Genomic DNA, 20229 nt, shown 5'->3' on the forward strand with positions numbered 1-20229 from the left:
CCTGGGGATAGTACTTATGATTGCAGTGAAGACAAAGTAGGTGGTAATTCAGGAAAAGTGCTGCAAGAAATACAGTCAAGCTGAAGAATTGCTCACTTACAGGAGCTGGTTAGATAGGCCTCCTGGAGAATATTTCTTCTCCCAGGAAGGAAGTGTGTCACTCTGACAGAGTGTAAAAGAGGAAAATCTGACGACTGATGAGGGCTGGCTGACTGCTAGTGTGGGATAAAACCACAGTAGCTATGGAAACTTAGAGAGGGGTAGGGAAACATTATAAGAAATAATGAGAGAGGGAGAGCGAGAGAGAGAGAGTGAGAAAGAAAGAAAGAAAGAAAGAAAGAAAGAAAGAAAGAGAAGTAGAGAGAGAGAGCAAGCGAGAGAGACTGTCATGAATTTTTGTTGTTATTATATAGCCCTCATCTTATTAGATGACAAGATGATTGTATGCTGTAAATATGTTGTTACAGTCTCCAGTCTCCTGAGAAATGAATGAGAACAAATGAATGGACTGAAAACCCCATACATAGAGACAGATTAACATGCTGCATCATGTCAACAGAAAGTTCCACATTCTCTTCAAATGGGAATGGTACTGTTGCAGTCAATAGTAAATGGAAAGGAAGTAAGAAAACTCTACAAGGGTTTAGACCAGGTATTAAAAGTGAACATTGATTGAATATTTTCTTTTAACACTGGTCCTCCCTCAAAGCATTTGAGGAGTCCTGTGAGTGATGCTACCTGAGGTCAATCGAGGTTAGAGAGACCTAGGGGGTCCAGATATCTAATGGCCAGGTCTCGTTGGTGATAGAAACCAAATGTATAACACACCGTACATTAGAGGAGCCAACATTGAACAACCACATTTTCATGTATTTTTATAGAAAACTGTTTATGAGCAAAACGGTATGGGGGACTGAAACTGGGAGGTCAAGCCAAGGTCAGTGAGGCTACATGGGAGAGTCCTCAAGTCTAGGTGAGCCGAGGATGGGAGGATCCACAGTCACGTCAGCATCCTATCTATTCTTTTTTCTCTCCCTCTCAAGCTGATCACAGAATTTTCCTCTCTCCTCTCCTGTCCTGTCCTGTCCTGTCCTGTCCTGTCCTGTCCTCTCCTCTCCTCTCCTCTCCTCTCCTCTCCTCTCCTCTCCTCTCCTCTCCTCTCCTCTCCTCTCCTCTCCTCTCCTCTCCGCTAACGTCAGAGGAGGCCAAATCTTCTTTAACATAGCAGAAACAGCATAAGTGCCTCTTAAGTGCAGCAAAGACTCTCCTTCCAGTGACTCAGCACAGCAGAGAAGGCAGCGCAAAGCAAGACTGTGGAGTGGATGAGTGGATGACGGACAAGGAGAAGACTTGTTGTATCGTTTAAGCCCACAGCAGGACTGGAAGCCTTCCACTGGCCTAAATGTGGCCAGCTTCCCTCCCCGTGTGTGTGTGTGTGTGTGTGTGTGTGTGTGTGTGTGTGTGTGTGTGTGTGTGTGTGTGTGTGTGTGTGTGTGTGTGTCAGCCCAGTTAGTATAATTAAACATGATTCTTTGCATCGGAGAGAGGACCACTCCCTGTCTGTGCATTACATTATGGCTGCATTTCCAAGAGCAGACATTACATTGATGTGCTTTTGTTTACACTAACAAATAAGTATTCCATACAGTCCTGGCTTACAATATAACACCTGGGTGGGTGTGTTCTTTTAAACTGTGGCAATCGATACATGCCAACCTGTGAAACCCTAACAGTGCAGTGGGACTGCTTTACAACAGACAGAATGGGAATAGTGAATGGGAGTAGTGAAAATGGAGAGAGTGTTAGAAATTGGGGTTTTCAGAAAGTATGTTGGATGGCCTGTGTATTTACAGTATGTATACAGTGGCAGATAGGTGGAGTGAGAGGGAGAGTGTTAATACAGGGTGTGGTTCCAGCCAGTACCTTGGACGGCCTGCAGTTTGTGGGTCTGGATGATGATGCAGAGCTGCAGGACCAGCTGAGGAGCGCTCTCCAGGAAGGTGGCCAGGAGATGCAGCATGCTGACGTCAGCGAACTCGTACACCATCCTCCAGTAGAACCTCCAGCGGTCATGGTCCCCACTGCGCCGGCTCCGGATGCCCAGGTAGATGGCATGGAAATACCTGGAATAAAAGGAAACAATTCATCCATGAGCCAAATTACAGTTCCACCGAGGATTTACCCCAGTGTTTTAACCAATAGGCTCAAACTTTTCTGTTTCAATCTACACGGGCTGGCCCCATGTCTCACTGGGCCATGACTCCAGTGGACCAGCTCTGACTTGGAGCCAAGGCAAGGCCCTGTGTACTTTTCAGCCAACATTTACATAACAAAGGCTAACTGTGGACTTTAACACCTTCTTACAAAACAGCCCTGATGACGCAGATGTTGTTGATTCTCCTCTGTTGTGTCACACTCCTGATGAAAACACAATAACACTGGAGCTTACATTAACATAAAACACTGGTGACACCCTGGTGTGGGGGTAAGTCTAGACGGAAAAGCACCAGCAGTGACCTTGTCAAAAAGTCTGGATCTTTTGGCGTAACAGCTAAGAATCCCCTGTTCGGTTATACATGTAGAGTATATAAAGAATCATATCATATTAGAGTTTTATACATGTACAGTATATAAAGAATCATATCATATTAGAGTTTTATACATGTACAGTATATAAAGAATCATATCATATTAGAGTTTTATACATGTACAGTATATAAAGAATCATATCATATTAGAGTTTTATACATGTACAGTATATAAAGAATCATATCATAGAGTTTTATACATGTACAGTATATAAAGAATCATATCATAGAGTTTTATACATGTACAGTATATAAAGAATCATATCATATTAGAGTTTTATACATGTACAGTATATAAAGAATCATATCATAGAGTTTTATACATGTACAGTATTTAAAGAATCATATCATATTACAGTTTTCATGCAGCCCTTGTCATCTCTCTTCATTCTTTTACAATTCTATCTACAATTCATTTGACCAGGATTAATTTCTCATATTGGGTTTTACAGTTCCTATGCAACAGAATGCATTTAGCAGTAAGAGGCTGCCTGCTGTTGTGTTGTGTTATCCTGTGTGTTAGGTATACCTAAGGATGCACATGGATTTGGTGTGAATTACGTAGTGCTATTGCAGTTGATCCTGTGAATACTGACAGTGTGGCAAGAAACAAACACAGAGACAGTGATGTGATTGTTAAGTAAATTTAATAATGTTTTTGATAAACACTATCGTTCAAAAGTTTGGGGTCACTTAGAAATGTCCTTGTTTTTGAAAGAAAAGCATTTTTTTTGTCCATTAAAATAACATAAAATTGATCAGAAATACAGTGTAGACATTGTTAATGTTGTAACTGACTATTGAAGCTGAAAACGGCATATTTTTTATGGAATATCTACAGTTGAAGTCGGAAGTTTACATACACTTAGGTTGGAGTCATTAAAACTAGTTTTTCAACCACTCCACAAATTTATTGTTTAACAAACTATAGTTTTGGCAAGTCGGTTAGGACATCTACTTTGTGCATGACACAAGTAATTTTTCCAACAATTTTTTACAGACAGATTATTTCACTTATAATTCACTGTATCACAATTCCAGTGGGTCAGAAGTTAACATATACTAAGTTGACTGTGCCTTTAAACAGCTTGAAAAATTCCAGAAAATGATGTCATGGCTTTAGAAGCTTCTGTTAGGCTAATTGACATCATTTGAGTCAATTGGAGCTGTACCTGTGGATGTATTTCAAGGCCAACCTTCAAACTCAGTGCCTCTTTGCTTGACATCATGGGAAAATCAAAAGAAATCAGCCAAGACCTCAGAAAGAAAATTGTAAACCTACACAAGTCTGGTTCATCCTTGGGAGCAATTTCCAAATGCCTGAAGGTAGCACGTTCATCTGTACAAACAATAGTATGCCATAAAAAAGCCAGACACTGTTTGCAACTGCACATGGGGACAAAGATCATACTTTTTGGAGAAATGTCCTCTGGTCTGATGAAACAAAAATAGAACTGTTTGGCCATAATGACCATTGTTATGTTTGGAGGAAAAAGGGGGAAGCTTGCAAGCTGAAGAACACCATCCCAACCGTGAAGCACGGGGGTGGCAGCATCATGTTGTGGGGGTGCTTTGCTGCAGGAGGGACTGGTGCACTTCACAAAATACATGGCATCATGAGGATGGAAAATTATGTGGATATATTGAAGCAACATCTCAAGACATCAGTCAGGAAGTTAAAGCTTGGTTGCAAATGGGTCTTCCAAATGGACAATGACCCCAAGCATACTTCCAAAGTTGTGGCAAAATGGCTTAAGGACAACAAAGTCAAGGTATTGGAATGGTCATCACAAAGCCCTGGCCTCAATCCTATAGAACATTTGAGGGCAGAACTGAAAAAGTGTGTGCGACCAAGGAGGCCTACAAACCTGAGTCAGTTACACCAGCTCTGTCAGGAGGAATGGGCCAAAATTCACCCAACTTATTGTGGGAAGCTGGTGGAAGGCTACCCGAAAGGTTTGACCCAAGTTAAACAATTTAAAGGCAATGCTACCAAATACTAATTGAGTGGATGTAAACGTCTGACCCACTGGGAATGTGATAAAAGAAATAAAAGCTGAAATAAATAATTCTCTCTACTATTATTCTGACATTTCACATTCTTAAAATAAAGTGGTGATCCTAACTGACCTAAGACAGGGAATTGTTACTGGGATTAAATGTCAGGAATTGTGAAAAACTGAGTTTAAATGTATTTGACTAAGATGTACGTAAAATTCCGACTTCAACTGTACATAGGCGTACAGAGGCCCATTATCAGCAACCATCTCTCCTGTGTTCCAATGGTCGTTGTGTTAGCTAATCCAAGTTGATAATTTTAAAAGGCTTATTGATCATTAGAAAACCCTTTTGCAATTATGTTAGCACAGCAGAAAACAGTTGTGCTGATTAAAGAAGCAATAAAACTGGCCTTCTATAAACTAGTTGAGTATCTGTAGCATCAGCATTTGTGGGTTAGATTACAGGCTCAAAATGGTCAGAAACAAAGAACTTTCTTCTGAAACTCGTCAGTCTATTCTTGTTCTGAGAAATGAAGGCTATTCCAGGTGAGAAATTGCCAAGAAACTGAAGATCTTGTACAACGCTGTGTACTACTCCCTTCACAGAACACGCAAACTGTCTCTAACCAGAATAAAAAGAGAAGTGGGAGGCTCCGGTGCACAACTGAGCAAGAGGACAAGTACATTCGAGTGTCTAGTTTGAGAAACAGATGCCTCACAAGTCTTCAACTGGCAGCTTCATTAAATAGTACCTGCAAAACACCAGTCTCAACGTAAACAGTGAAGAGGCAACTCCGGGATGCTGGCCTTCAAGTTCCTCTGTCCAGTGTCTGTGTTCTTTTGCCCATCTTAATCTTTTCTTTTTATTTGCCAGTCTGAGATATGTTTTTTTCTTTGCAACTCTGCCTAGAAGGCCAGCATCCCAGAGTCGCATCTTCACTGTTGTTGATGATACTGGTGTTTTGCGTGTTTCAAAAACCCACAAAATCTTTGAATGGTAGTGTACATGTACATTTAACCTGTCATTGCAAATTAATAAATACATTAAAGAATAAAGACCAATTGTTTTCTAAAAGTGGACTTAATTGTTACACGGTAAGAATGTCTCAAATGGCACTTAAGTTGAGTTAACCTCTGCATTGGCCCTTCTCTCCCTCCATCTCTCTCCCCCCCCGGACAGAAACCAGCTATCCGTTCACTTGTTCTAGGCTACCCATAAGGTTCTGGTAAAAAGTAGTGCATTATATAGGGAATAGGGTGCCATTTGGGACTTAGCCCTTGAGTGGATGGAGTCCACTCTAATCTGCTAGCTATTCCCAGCTAATTAACTATTTAAACAAAATGGCTTGAAAGAGCTTTTTTCTCAAACATACATTTTTAAAGCTAAAGAGAGAGCAAAGTTCAGAATGAATATGAGCTATTGACTACATCTACACCAATCTATTAATTGAAATTGTCACACACATACACAAAATATTATGCTCCACTGTTAGTCTGGGCAACGTTCCAAACATAACCCCCCAGAATCTACCGTCTCACCCTGGGGCAATTTCAGTACTGCATCTACTACTCCATCACATGAGAATATGTTGAGGGGAAGCCAACTTCGCGACTAATTAGTCTGTGTTTTGGTGCCCATTCTGCACTCTGCATATTTGCACTCTATAATTTCTGGTACGTCTCTAAATCAAGAGCACTGATATTACGCACATTTTGTCACAAATATCCACATACAAGTGCTGCATCTGTAATGCTAAATGATTGAACTGCAGGTGTGTATTTTCACAAAACTGCTGCATTGACTGTTTTATAAGTGCCTCATTAAAGATGTAGGATGGATCTTAATTTGATCACCCTGTTGCAGTAGAACTATCCTGCAACGCAGGACATTTTAAACTTGTAGTGTATTTGAGGTTTAAAAAGGCTTCTAAAGTTTGTAATTTTACAAATAATTCCAAAAGTAATTTCCACAAATTCCAGACTTGCTATAAGAAACTGGCTCAAATTAAGATCCTACATCTGTAACTGTGTGTTATAGAGTACCACAGTCTGAGTCATAATACCCATAAAACCTAGCGGTCAAACAGGCAAATGGTTCCAATCGTTTTTCCACCATTCATTTTTCCCATTGGGGATTTTAGGGCTGTGTTTTGTGTAGGCTTACCCTGGTTTGATGTTGTGATAACCGTGTAAATGTGACCATTATCAATATATAATCGCCTGTATTTACCCCCAAAAAATGAAATGCTAATTAGCTGCTAATGTGGCTATCATAAAGAACTACAAATGCCATGATGATCTTGACAAGACTGCTGAATCGAGGCAAAGGTAAGAATATCTGGATCAACTATCTAATGTTAGCTAAATGTAGTCATGAAAACATTAGCTACATTTCTTTAAATGGACAATTACGTGAACTGTCTTGTGTAAGCCTTTGACACAATAGCTGTTAGTAAAGGTGTCAGCTCGAGATGACGTGCAGAAGCTTGCAAGGATTTGTAGTTTTGCATGATGTCTGATGCAAATTAGCATACATCAGAGTAAATAGAGTCGAATATGTCGATAAAAGTCACCTTGTCCAAAATATATTTACATAGTTATCAAAACGTCACGCCAGTGTAAGCCTACATGAAACACCGCCCTTATTTTAAGTAAAATAAAATAACCTATGAAAAAAATGTATGATAGAAAAATGATTGGAATCATTTCCCTGTTTCACCGCAAGATTTTATGGGTATGACACCTCCACTGTGGGGCTTTATACGCAACACCACTTTGAAAGAACTGTGTTTGAATACTTATAGTTGAAGTCGGAGGTTTACATACACCTTAGCCAAATACATTTAATAAACTCACTTTTTCACAATTCCTGATGTTTAATCCCAGTATAAATTCCCTGTCTTAGGTCAGTCAGGATCACCACTTTATTTTAAGAATGTGAAATGCTGGAATAATAGTTGAGAATGATTTATTTCAGCTTTTATTTCTTTCATCACATTCCCAGTGGGTCAGACGTTTACATACACTCAATTAGTATTTGGTAGCATCGACTTTAAATTGTTTAACTTGGGTCAAATGTTTAGCCTTCCGCAAGCTTCCCACAATAAGTTGGGTGAATTTTGGCCCATTTCTCCTGACAGAGCTGGTGTAACTGACTCAGGTTTGTAGGCCTCCTTGCTCGCACACACTTTTTCAGTTCTGCCCACACATTTTCTATAGGATTGAGGTCAGGGCTTTGTGATGGCCACCCCAATACATTTTCCATTTGGAAGACCCATTTGCGACCAAGCTTTAACTTCCTGACTGATGTCTTGAGATGTTGCTTCAATATATCCACATAATTTTCCTGCCTCATGATGCCATCTATTTTGTGAAGTGCACCAGTCCCTCCTTCAGCAAAGCACCCCCACAACATGATGCTGCCAACCCTGTGCTTCACGGTTGGGATGGTATTTTTCGACTTGCAAGCCTCCCCCTTTTTCCTCCAAACATAACAATGGTCATTATGGCCAAAAAGTTATATTTTTGTTTCATCAGACCGAAGGACATTTCTCCAAAAAGTACGATCTTTGTCCCCATGTGCAGTTGCAAACCGTAGTCTGGCTTTTTTATGGTAGTTTTGGAGAGGTGGCTTCTTCCTTGCTGAGAGGCCTTTCAGGTTATGTCGATATAGGACTTGTTTTACTGTGGATATATATACTTTTGTACCTGTTTCCTCCAGCATCTTCACAAGGTCCTTTGCTGTTGTTCTGGGATTGATTTGCACTTTTTGAATCAAAGTACGTTCATATCTAGGAGACAGAATGCGTCTCCTTCCTGAGCGGTATGATGGCTGTGTGGTCCCGTGGTGTTTATACTTGCGTACTATTGTTTGTACAGATGAACAGGGTACCTTCAGGCGTTTGAAAATTGCTCCCAAGGATGAACCAGACTTGTGGAGCACTACCATTTTTTTCTGAGGTCTTGGCTGATTTCTTTTGATTTTCCCATGATGTCAAGCAAAATAGACACTGAGTTTGAAGGTAGGCCTTGAAATACATCCACAGGTACACCTCCAATTGACTCAAATGATGTCAATTAGCCTAACAGAAGCTTCTAAAGCCATGACAACATTTTCTGGAATTTTCCAAGCTGTTTAAAGGCACAGTCAACTTAGTGTATGTAAACTTCTGACCCACTGGAATTGTGATACAGTGAATTATAAGTGAAATAATCTGTCTGTAAACAATTGTTGGACAAATTACTTGTGTCATGCACAAAGTAGATGTCCTAACCGACTTGCCAAAACTAATAGTTTGTTGACAAGAAATTTGTGGAGTGGTTGAAAAACGAGTTTTAATGACTCCAACCTAAGTGTATGTAAACTTCTGACTTCAACTGTAGATATTCCATTAAAAATCAGCCGTTTACAGCTGCAATAGTCAGTTACAACATTAAATGTCTAGACTGTATTTCTGATCAATTTGATGTTATTTTAAATGGACAAAAAATTTGCTTTTCTTTCAAAAACAAGGACATTTCTAAGTGACCCCAAACTTTTGAACGATAGTGTTTATCAAAAACATTATTAAATTTACTTAACAATCACATCACTGTCTCTGTGTTTGTTTCTTGCCACACTCTGTCAGTATTCACAGGATCAACTGCAATAGCACTACATAATTCACACCAAATCCATATGCATCCTTAGGTATACCTAACACACAGGATAACACAACACAACAGCAGGCAGCCTCTTACTGCTAAATGCATTCTGTTGCACAAAGTAGATGTCCTTACCGACTTGCCAAAACTATAGTTTGTTGACAAGAAATTTGTGGAGTGGTTGAAAAACGAGTTTTAATGACTCCAACCTAAGTGTATGTAAACTTCTGACTTCAACTGTATATTTTGTTTATCGATTTGTACTTATCACAACATTTCACCTGTGAACAAACTGTGTTTATGTTTCTCTAGTAAAAACCAAATACAAACAGTGAGCATTATGCATTTCATTGATATGAATTCAAGGTTTGCGAGTTGAGTTCAACTTTCTGTGACTCTGTTTTTGTCTTAAAGTCTCCGAGGTCAGCTAAGGATCACTATGGTAACTACACTTCAGAGATTTCTAAGAATCCCATTTCCCATTTCAAAACAGAGCCCCAAAGACAGGATGCTTAGGAAAATTTGATCTATAAACAACAATTCTGACTAGGTTGACTGTCATTGCTAAAGGTCAATGACTGAATATGGCCCAATTGAAATGTAGCCAGACTGTGAATTGTTACACTGGCTGTTTTTTCAGGAAGCTGTATGGCCCGGAAATAGTTTCCAACAAAGGCCCTGCCTACTGGCACCTGCGTTGTATTCATTTGGCAACAAATGGAAGATAGAAGGACTGAAACAGGAAGGGACAACATGAACTTGTCCAACAAAAAAATGCTTGTTTACCATTTTTGATTGAAGAATGTTTTAAAAAGCTTTGCTAAACTGTGCCCTAATGTATACGACCCTGCCAGCCCTGCCCCAGCCCCAGCCCTAGTGCCAGATTACCCATTCCCAGGGTGTCTCTGGGGGCCTCACACAGACACATTATTCCCCTGACCCACCAAGGCACCCAGCCAACCAAAGCAGCATACTCGCACTCACAAGCAACAGAGAGATGAACAAACAATGACCTGCACTAAATGGGTCAAGCAAATCCATGCCAGCCCCTTGTTTTATGACATACATTTTTTATTTTATTTTATTTATTTATTTAACCTTTATTTAACTAGGCAAGACTGACACGCTTCGTGTCAGTCTTTAGCAACCATAAATCTTTGTTTACAATGGTTGTAGTACTGAGTGAAAATATTCCCTAGGATGGTTTTTGAGCTAATGATTTTATTTAGAAGTTTGTACAATGATGTAAACTAACGGATTATACACTGCTCAAAAAAATAAAGGGAACACTAAAATAACACATCCTAGATCTGAATGAATGAAATAATCTTATTAAATACTTTTATCTTTACATAGTTGAATGTGCTGACAACAAAATCACACAAAAATAATCAATGGAAATCCAATTTATCAACCCATGGAGGTCTGGATTTGGAGTCACACTCAAAATGAAAGTGGAAAACCACACTACAGGCTGATCCAACTTTGATGTAATGTCCTTAAAACAAGTCAAAATGAGGCTCAGCAGTGTGTGTAGCCTCCACTTGCCTGTATGACCTCCCTACAACGCCTGGGCATGCTCCTGATGAGGTGGCGGATGGTCTCCTGAGGGATCTCCTCCCAGACCTGGACTAAAGCATCCGCCAACTCTTGGACAGTCTGTGGTGCAATGTGGCGTTGGTGGATGGAGTGAGACATGATGTCCCAGATGTGCTCAATTGGATTCAGGTCTGGGGAACGGGCGGGCCAGTCCATAGCATCAATGCCTTCCTCTTGCAGGAACTGCTGACACACTCCAGCCACATGAGGTCTAGCATTGTCTTGCATTAGGAGGAACCCAGGGCCAACCGCACCAGCATATGGTCTCACAAGGGGTCTGAGGATCTCATCTCGGTACCTAAAGGCAGTCAGGCTACCTCTGGCGAGCACATGGAGGGCTGTGTGGCCCCCCAAAGAAATGCCACCCCACACCATGACTGACCCACTGCCAAACCGGTCATGCTGGAGGATGTTGCAGGCAGCAGAACGTTCTCCACGGCGTCTCCAGACTGTCACGTCTGTCACATGTGCTCAGTGTGAACCTGCTTTCATCTGTGAAGAGCACAGGGCGCCAGTGGCGAATTTGCTAATCTTGGTGTTCTCTGGCAAATGCCAAACGTCCTGCACGGTGTTGGGCTGTAAGCACAACCCCCACCTGTGGATGTCGGGCCCTCATACCACCCTCATGGAGTCTGTTTCTGACCATTTGAGCAGACACATGCACATTTGTGCCCTGCTGGAGGTCATTTTGCAGGGCTCTGGCAGTGCTCCTCCTGCTCCTCCTTGCACAAAGGCGGAGGTAGCGGTCCTGCTGCTGGGTTGTTGCCCTCCTATGGCCTCCTCCACGTCTCCTGATGTACTGGCCTGTCTCCTGGTAGCGCCCCCATGCTCTGGACACTACGCTGACAGACACAGCAAACCTTCTTGCCACAGCTCGCATTGATGTGCCATCCTGGATGAGCTGCACTACCTGAGCCACTTGTGTGGGTTGTAGACTCCGTCTCATGCTACCACTAGAGTGAAAGCACCGCCAGCATTCAAAAGTGACCAAAACATCAGCCAGGAATCATAGGAACTGAGAAGTGGTCTGGTTACCACCTGCAGAACCACTTCTTTATTGGGGGTGTCTTGCTAATTGCCTATAATTTCCACCTGTTGTCTATTCCATTTGCACAACAGCATGTGAAATTTATTGTCAATCAGTGTTGCTTCCTAAGTGGACAGTTTGATTTCACAGAAGTGTGATTGACTTGGAGTTACATTGTGTTGTTTAAGTGTTCCCTTTATTTTTTTGAGCAGTATATTTAATTACTGAGTATCACATCATTCCTCACAAGACTACAGTATTTTATAATCTCTAAACTCATGAAACATACTGCCACCAAGCTTACCCATGATGAATCCAGATACATGCAAATTGAGCACTTTCTTGTCTCTCAATAGAAGGTGAAATCGAGGGACATCTCATGCTAGTTCATTTCCTCCATTGATTTCCTGAGAAGGAGGAAAGAGGCCCTTTCACGTCAAGAACTACCTGCCTCTCCCTTTAGGAAGCCACTCATCATAACCACTGGTGTGTACTACAGTACAGCAAGGACAGCCAATTTATGTCGATGGAATCTACCATAATACTTGCTTTGGGGTCTCTCTAATTGGAGCACTTGCTCTATAAAACCCCCATCAAAAGATGTAGTGTTGTGTTTTAAGTAAGCTATAAAACAAGTGGTCCAGCCATTGCTTTAGGTACAAGCCAAGCATCTAACCTCCTCTGTCCATTAGACAATTATTTTATAGAATAACTAAAAAGCTTCTTTCACAAACGTTCTTATTACAGAGATGTATGGAGAAGAGAACCTCTGTGTTATACAGAATCCTTACAAACATCTGTTACTCTTGCATTTATGCCTCTAAATTACACTAAGTGAATGTTTTAGAAGTGTCAGAATAAATGTACATGATTTGGAATCCTGACCTATTTTTAGATAAGTCGAAACGTGCATGGAAATTATACACTTTCTTTACTGGGTCAAACAAAGCATTTTCAATTTAGCTGTGTTAGACCTCTGCAGATATACAGTGCATTTGTAAAGTATTCAGACCATTTGACTTTTCAAAATGTTGTTACGTTACATCCAAACAAAAACAGGTTTTTAGACATTTTTGCAAATGTATTAAAAATACACTAACGGTCAAAAGTTTTAGAACACCTACTCATTCAAGGGTTTTTCTTAATGTTTTACTGTTTTCTACATAGTAGAATAATAGTGAAGACATCAAAACTATGAAATAACACATATGGAATCATGTAGTAACCAAAAAGGTGTTAAACAAATCAAAATATAATTTAGATTGGAGATCCTTCAAAATAGCCACCCTTTCCCTTGATGACAGCTTTGCACACTCTTGGCATTCTCTCAACCAGCTTCACCTGGAATGCTTTCCCAACAGTCTTGAAGGAGTTCCCACATATGCTGAGCACTTGTTGGATGCTTTTCCTCCACTCTGTGGTCCAACTCATCCCAAACCATCTCAATTTGGTTGAGGCCGGGTAATTGAGGAGGCTAGGTCATCTGATGCAGCACTCAATTTAAATTTTTTTAACCTTTATTTAACTAGGCAAGTCAGTTAAGAACAAATTCTTATTTACAATGACGACCTAGGAACAGTGGGTTAACTGCCTAGTTCATGGGCAGAACGACAGATTTTTACCTTGTCAGCTCGGGGATTCAATCTACCAACCTTTCGGATACTGGCCCAACGCTCTAACCACTAGACTACCTGCCGCCTCCATCACTCTCCTTCTTGGTAAAATAGACCTTACAGAGCCTGGAGGTGTGTTGGGTCATTGTCTTGTTGAAAAATAAATTATAGTCCCACTAAGCGCAAACCAAATGGGATGGCGTATCACTGCAGAATGTTGTGATAGCCATGCTGGTTAAATGTGCCTTGAATTCTAAATAAATCACAGACAGTGTCACCTGCAAAGCACCCCCACACCATCACACCTCCTCCTCCATGCTTTACGGAGGGAAATACACATGCAGAGATCATCTGTTCACTCACACCTGTGGCTCACAAAGACACGGCGGTTGGAACCAAAAATGTCCAATTTGGACTCCAGACCAAAGGACAAATTTCCACCGGTCTTATGTCCATTGCTTGTGTTTCTTGGTCCAAGCAAGTCTCTCCTTCTTATTGGTGTCCTTTAGTAGTGGTTTCTTTGCAGAAATTCGACCATGAAGGCCTGATTCACACAGTCTCCTCTGAACAGTTGATGTTGAGATGTGTCTGTTACTTGAACTCTGCAAAGCATTTATTTGGGCTGCAATTTCTGAGGCTGGTAACTCGAATGAACTTATCCTCTGCAGCAGAGGTAACTCTGGGTCTTCCTGTCCTGTGGCAGTCCTCATGAGAGACAGTTTCATCATAGCGCTTAATGGTTTTTGCGACTGCACTTGAAGAAACTTTCAAAGTTCTTGAAATTCTTTGTTTTGACTGACCTTCATGTCTTAAAGTAATGATGGACTTGGTCTTTTACCAAATAGGGCTATCTTCTGTATACCACCCCTACCTTGTCACAACACAACTGATTGTCTCAAACGCATTAAGAAGGAAAGAAATTCCACAAATTATCTTTCAACAAGGCACACCTGTTAATTGAAATGCGTTCAGGTGACTACCTCATGAAGCTGGTTGAGAGAATGCCAAGAGTGTGCAAAGCTGTCATCAAGGCAAAGGGTGGCTATTTGAAGAATCTCAAACATAAAACATATTTGATTTGTTTATTAACACTTTTCTGGTTACAACATGATTCCATGTTAAATGTGCCTTGAATTCTAAATAAATCACAGACAGTGTCACCTGCAAAGCACCCCCACACTATTCACTATTATTCTACACTGTACAAAATATCAAAAATAAAGAATCAAATCAAATTGTATTAGTCACATGCGTGTAGACAGGTGTAGACCTTACAGTGAAATGCTTACTTACAAGCCCCTAACCAAAAATGCAGTTTAAAAATATGAATAAGAAGTAAAAGGAACAAGTAATTAAAGAGCAGCAGAAAATAACAATAGCGAGACTATATACAGGGGGTACCGGTACAGAGTCAATGTGCGGGGGCACAGGTTATTTAATTTACCTTTATTTAACTAGGCAAGTCAGTTAAGAACAAATTCTTATTTTCAATGATGGCCTAGGAACAGTGGGTTAACTGCCTTGTTCAGGGGCAGAACGACAGAGTTGTACCTTCTTAGCTTGGGTATTCGATCCTGCAACCTTTCGGTTACTAGTCCAACGCTCGAAACCACTAGGCTACACTGCCGCTGCCAGTTAGTTGAGGTAATATGTACATGTAGGTAGAGTTATTAAAGTGACTATGCATAGATAATAACAGAGTAGCAGTGGCATAAAAGAGGGGGTGGGGGGGTGGGAAAAGTCAAATAGTCTGGGTAGCCATTTGATTAGATGTTCAGGAGTCTTATGGCTTGGGGGTAGAAGCTGTTTAGAAGCCTCTTGGACCTAGACTTGGCGCTCCGGTACCGTTTGCCGTGCGGCAGCAGAGAGAACAGTCTATGACTAGGGTGTCTGGAGTCACTGACAATTTATAGGGCCTTTCTCTGACACCGCCTGGTATAGAGGTCCTGGGTGGCAGGAAGCTTGGCCCCAGTGATGTACTGAGCCATACACACAACCCTCTGTAATGCCTTGCGGTCAGAGGCTGAGCAGTTAACATACCAGGCAGTGATACAACCAGTCAGTATGCTCTCGATGGTGCAGCTGTACAACATTTTGAGGATCTGAGGACCCATGTCAAATCTTTTCAGTTTTGTCGTGCCCTCTTCACGACTGTCTTGGTGTGCTTGGACCATGTTAGTTTGTTGGTAATGTGGACACCAAGGAACCTGAAGCTCTCAACCTGCTCCACAACAGCCCCGTCGGTGAGAATGGGGGCGTGCTCGGTCCTCCTTTTCCTGTATTCCTCAATCATCTCCTTTGTCTTGATCACGCTGAGGGAGAGGTTGTTGTCCTGGCACCACATGGCCAGGTCTCTGACCCCCTCCCTATAGGCTGTATTGTCGTTGATCATGCCTACCACTGTTGTGTCATCACCAAACTTAATGATGGTGTTGGAGTCGTGTCTGGCCGTGCAGTCATGAGTGAACAAGGAGTACAGGAGGGGACTGAGCACGCACCCTTGAGGGGCCCCCATGTTGAGGATCAGCTTGGCGGATGTGTTGTTATCTACCCTTACCACCTGGGAGCGGCCCATCAGGAAGTCCAGGATCCAGTTTCAGAGGGAGGCGTTTATCCCAGGGTCCCTAGTTTATTGATGAGCTTTGATGGTGTTGTACACCAAATAAAAACCCTTGAATGAGTAGGTGTTCTAAAACCTTTGACCGGTAGTGTAAAATACTGAAATATCACATTTACATAAGTATTCAGACTCTTTACTTAGTACTTTGTTGAAGCACCTTTGGCCGAGATTACAGCCCTGAGTCTTCTTGGGTATGACGCTACGAGCTTCGCACACCTGCATTTGGGGAGTTTCTCTCATTCTTCTCTGCAGATCCTCTCAAGCTCTGTCAGGTTGGATGGGGAGAGTTGCTCCTCAGCTATTTTCAGTTCTCTCCAGAAATGTTCGATGGGGTTGAAGTCCGGGATCTGGCTTGGTCACTGAAGGACATTCAGAGACTTGTCCTGAAGCCACTCCTGCATTGTCCTAGCTGTGTGCTTAGGGTTGTTGTCCTGTTGGAAGGTGAACCTTCGCCCCAGTCTGAGGTCCTGAGTGCTCTGGTGCAGGTTTTCATCAAGGATCTCTCTGTACTTTGCTCCGTTCATCTTTGCCTCAATCCTGACTAGTCTCCGAGTCCCTGGGAACAGATTATGGCCGGGGAGGGCCCATGGAGAAAATGGAGCGAAGACCGGGAACGCTACCGATGAACACGACTGGCCTTGAAGCACGAGAGGCACCCCCAATAATTGTTTTGGGGGGGGGCACACGGGTAGTTTGGCTGGGCCAAGGGTGAGCCCTAAGCCAGCTCCCCGTGTTTATATGGAGGACCGTATGGAGTGGAGGGCGCCGTGTTTTGCTGAAATGCGCACAATCTCGCCCATACGCACGCACAGTCCAGTGCGAGTTATTCCAGCCCCTCGCAGATGCCGTGCTAGAGTGGGCATCCAGCCTGGTAGGAGGATGCCTGCGCAGCGCGTCTGGTCACCGGTGCGCCTCCTAGGACCAGGCTACCCTACGCCCGCTCTACGCACGGCAACCATCAGGCCCCTGCACAGCCCAGTTCGCTCTGTACCAGCACTCCGCTCATACAGGGCTACTAGTTCCATCCAGCCAGGACGGGTTGTGCAGGAGGTGAGATCAAGACCGCCTGTGCGCCTCCATGGCCCGGTGTTTCCAGTTCCTGTCTCTCGTGCGGACCCGGAAGTGCGAAACCCCAGTCTGGCACGTCCAGTACCAGCACCACGCACCAGGCTTCCAGTGCATCAGCCCAGTCCGACTCGTCCTGTTCCCACTCCCCGCACTAGCCCTGAGGTGCGTGTTCCCAGGCTGATACCTACAGTACCAGCACCACGCATCAGGCGGCCCGTCTGCCCGGATCAGCCAGAGTGGCCCGTCTGCCCGGAGCTGCCAGAGTGGCCCGTCTGCCCGGAGCTGCCAGAGTGGCCCGCCGCGCCGGATCTGCCAGAGTTGCCCGCCGCGCCGGATCTGCCAGAGTGGCCCGCCTGCCCGGAACCGAGGGGGTCTGCCTGTGACCTGGAACCGAGGGGGTCTGCCTGTGACCCGGAACCGAGGGGGTCTGCCTGTGACCCGGAACCGAGGGGGTCTGCCTGTGACCCGGAACCGAGGGGGTCTGCCTGTGACCTGGAACCGAAGGGGTCTGCCTGTGACCCAGAACCGGGTGAGTCTGCCTATGACCCGGAACCAAAGGAGTCTAGCAGCAACCCGGAACCAGGCCTCCCTTTAGTTTAGGGGGATTATTTTGTTGTTGTTTTGGGTTTTGTTTATTTATGAGGTGCATCCGGGGTCTGTACCTTTAGGAGGGGGTACTGTCACGTCCTGACCAGTATAAGGGTTATTTGTTATTGTAGTTTGGTCAGGACGTGGCAGAGGGCATTTGTTTGATGTGGTCTGAATGCTTTCCCGAATGCACTGTATTAGACTTTAGTATAACAATGTCTGGCTTGGAAGCTCTACAAATCTACAGACAAGCATGATTATGATAGTGGTAAAGTATTATGCAAACCACAAGGATACTTCCCTCCTGCCCTGTCAAAGATCAAATGACCTATTCAAGATTGATCAATCAAAAGAGGAATGCTTCAAATATCTTGACTTCACTTATTGCCAAAGAGCTGGGCATAAAAATCACACACAAATAACAGCAACAATAAACACAGCAGCAGATCCCATCCCTTCATGGGCTTAAGGTCTGTCTCTGTCTTCAGGCCAGTGGATAGACAGGTGTGTGTGTGCTGGTCCAGGTCCAGGTCTGCAAGGGGAAGCAGCAGAGTCTCAGTGGGATCTTCCTGCCTGACTTTCTCACTGAATGGGCTCCAGGCCCTGAACCACATAATGATGCACCCCATCCCACCCCCCTAACACGGTCATGAAGACCGACAGGACACTATCCCTCCTCACTCACTCACTGCTCCTCCACATTGTCAAAGCTAACTCAGAGATCATCTTCCCAGATTACCACACATGTTCTCGCCTGATAAAAAACAAAGCTAATCTTCCAGGTTGAACCGGGATACTATCATGATGAAATACTGTGCAATACCATAAAAGCCAATAATACTGCAGTACTGAATCAGTGGATGTCAGTAGGATCATTTGTTTGCTTATGACTAATTTCCTTTGAAAACATCTCCCCCTCATGGTAACTAACTACATATTTCATATCATCCACAGCACCAAGCCCCCCAGTATGCGCAGCGCTGGTTGTGGATGGATAACTGGATGGGTAACTGGCCTCTGGATGATGTTCATATTGCAGTGGAGGGCCAGGGCTTTGCATGGTGTGGTGATAATCGCCATTTTAAATGGGATTAGGCAGATGTTGTTGTGCATCCTTCCCTGAAATGGGATTATTTCTACAGCTCAGCCGATGCCAGTCTGAAGAGTGGCTCAAGAGACGTGCATAGAGCAACAATGCCTGTGGATGGGCCCATAGTTTACTGTATACTGTACACACAACATGCCTGCCTGTGTAGAAACCCATAATATACACACTCATTCAAATAGGTGAATACACACAAAATAGACCTGCGTCTATGTTAGAGGGAAGGGCTGAGCTAGAGCACAGACAGGGTTTATGCCCCAAGTTGTTCTCATAACAAACACTGACGTTGTCCAAATTGCACCAGCCTCAGAAAGTGATTATGACAGACACCACACAGGACTATGTGACTGCCTGCCTGACTGACTTTGTGAGGCTAAAGGCTAGTCCATCTGCATGCAGGCCTGAAGCGTGCAGGACAGGGAAGCATCCTCACAGACCGTGCATGCCAACTCACAGGATCAGAGGAGACCAAGCTCTGATAGCTCTACCAGCTCAGAACTTTGGATCACCGTATTTCAAATCAGTAGGGTTTCCTAAAACACTCCTAAAAACGTCTGTTATCTCCTACATCCATGAGTACGGATTGTAGAGTCACAAGCTTGATGTAATCATTGTGTGCTAGGAATATTGGACCATATACTACACTTTTGACTACTTTAATACACATAAGTGAATTTGTCAAAATACTTTTGGTCCCCTAAAACGGGGTGACTGTGTACAAAAAGTGCTGTAATTTCTAAACGGTCCACCCGATATGGATGAAAATACCCTCCAATTAAAGCTGATAGTCCGCACCTTAATCTCATTGTTTCATTTGAAATCGAAAGTGCTGGAGTACAGAGACAAAACAAGAACAAAATGTGTCACTGTCTCAATACTTTTGGAGCTCACTGTATATTTCTTAGAGATTTGCATTTGCTGTGACACAATAAACAACTATTTCATTATTCATGTGGCTTGTGACAGCAGCCACACTAGATATTGTGAAAATGATTTCTGAGTTCTAGTCATTATTATTCTTTACAACGCTACTCCTCTTACAGTGTTTAAGATAGAAACGTGCTCAAACTTTAAAGGGATTCTTCTGGATTTTGGCAATGAGGCCCTTTATCTACTTCTCCAGTTAAATTAACTCTTGGATACCATTTTTATTACTCTGTGTCCAGTACTAAGGAAGTTAGTGGTAGTTTCGCGAGCCAATGCTAACTAGCATTAGCGCAATGGCTAGCAGTCAATTGGTATCTGTTACAGATACCTATAGAGTACCTCTAACTTCATACTGGACACAAACTTTTATCAACTTTAACTATATATATATATATAAATGCTTCAAGCTAGATACACCAAACCAACATGTTCAGGCTATCCTAACTTCAA

At 42.9% G+C, this 20229-nt stretch overlaps 1 protein-coding gene across 1 annotated transcript in view; it reads right to left on the reverse strand.

Moving 5' to 3' along the window:
• The window catches only part of LOC106599359 (XK-related protein 4), a 95918-nt gene that overhangs the window by 16822 nt on the left and 58867 nt on the right, over nt 1–20229 (reverse strand). Inside the window, exon 2 of the mRNA XM_014190558.3 lies at nt 1924–2123. Coding sequence (XP_014046033.2) covers nt 1924–2123 — 200 coding nt within the window. The remainder of the gene's footprint in view (nt 1–1923; nt 2124–20229) is intronic.

The sequence above is a fragment of the Salmo salar genome, chromosome 03 (genome assembly GCF_965601325.2).
Source record: "Salmo salar chromosome 03, fSalSal1, whole genome shotgun sequence".
Taxonomy (NCBI): Eukaryota; Metazoa; Chordata; class Actinopteri; order Salmoniformes; family Salmonidae; genus Salmo; species Salmo salar.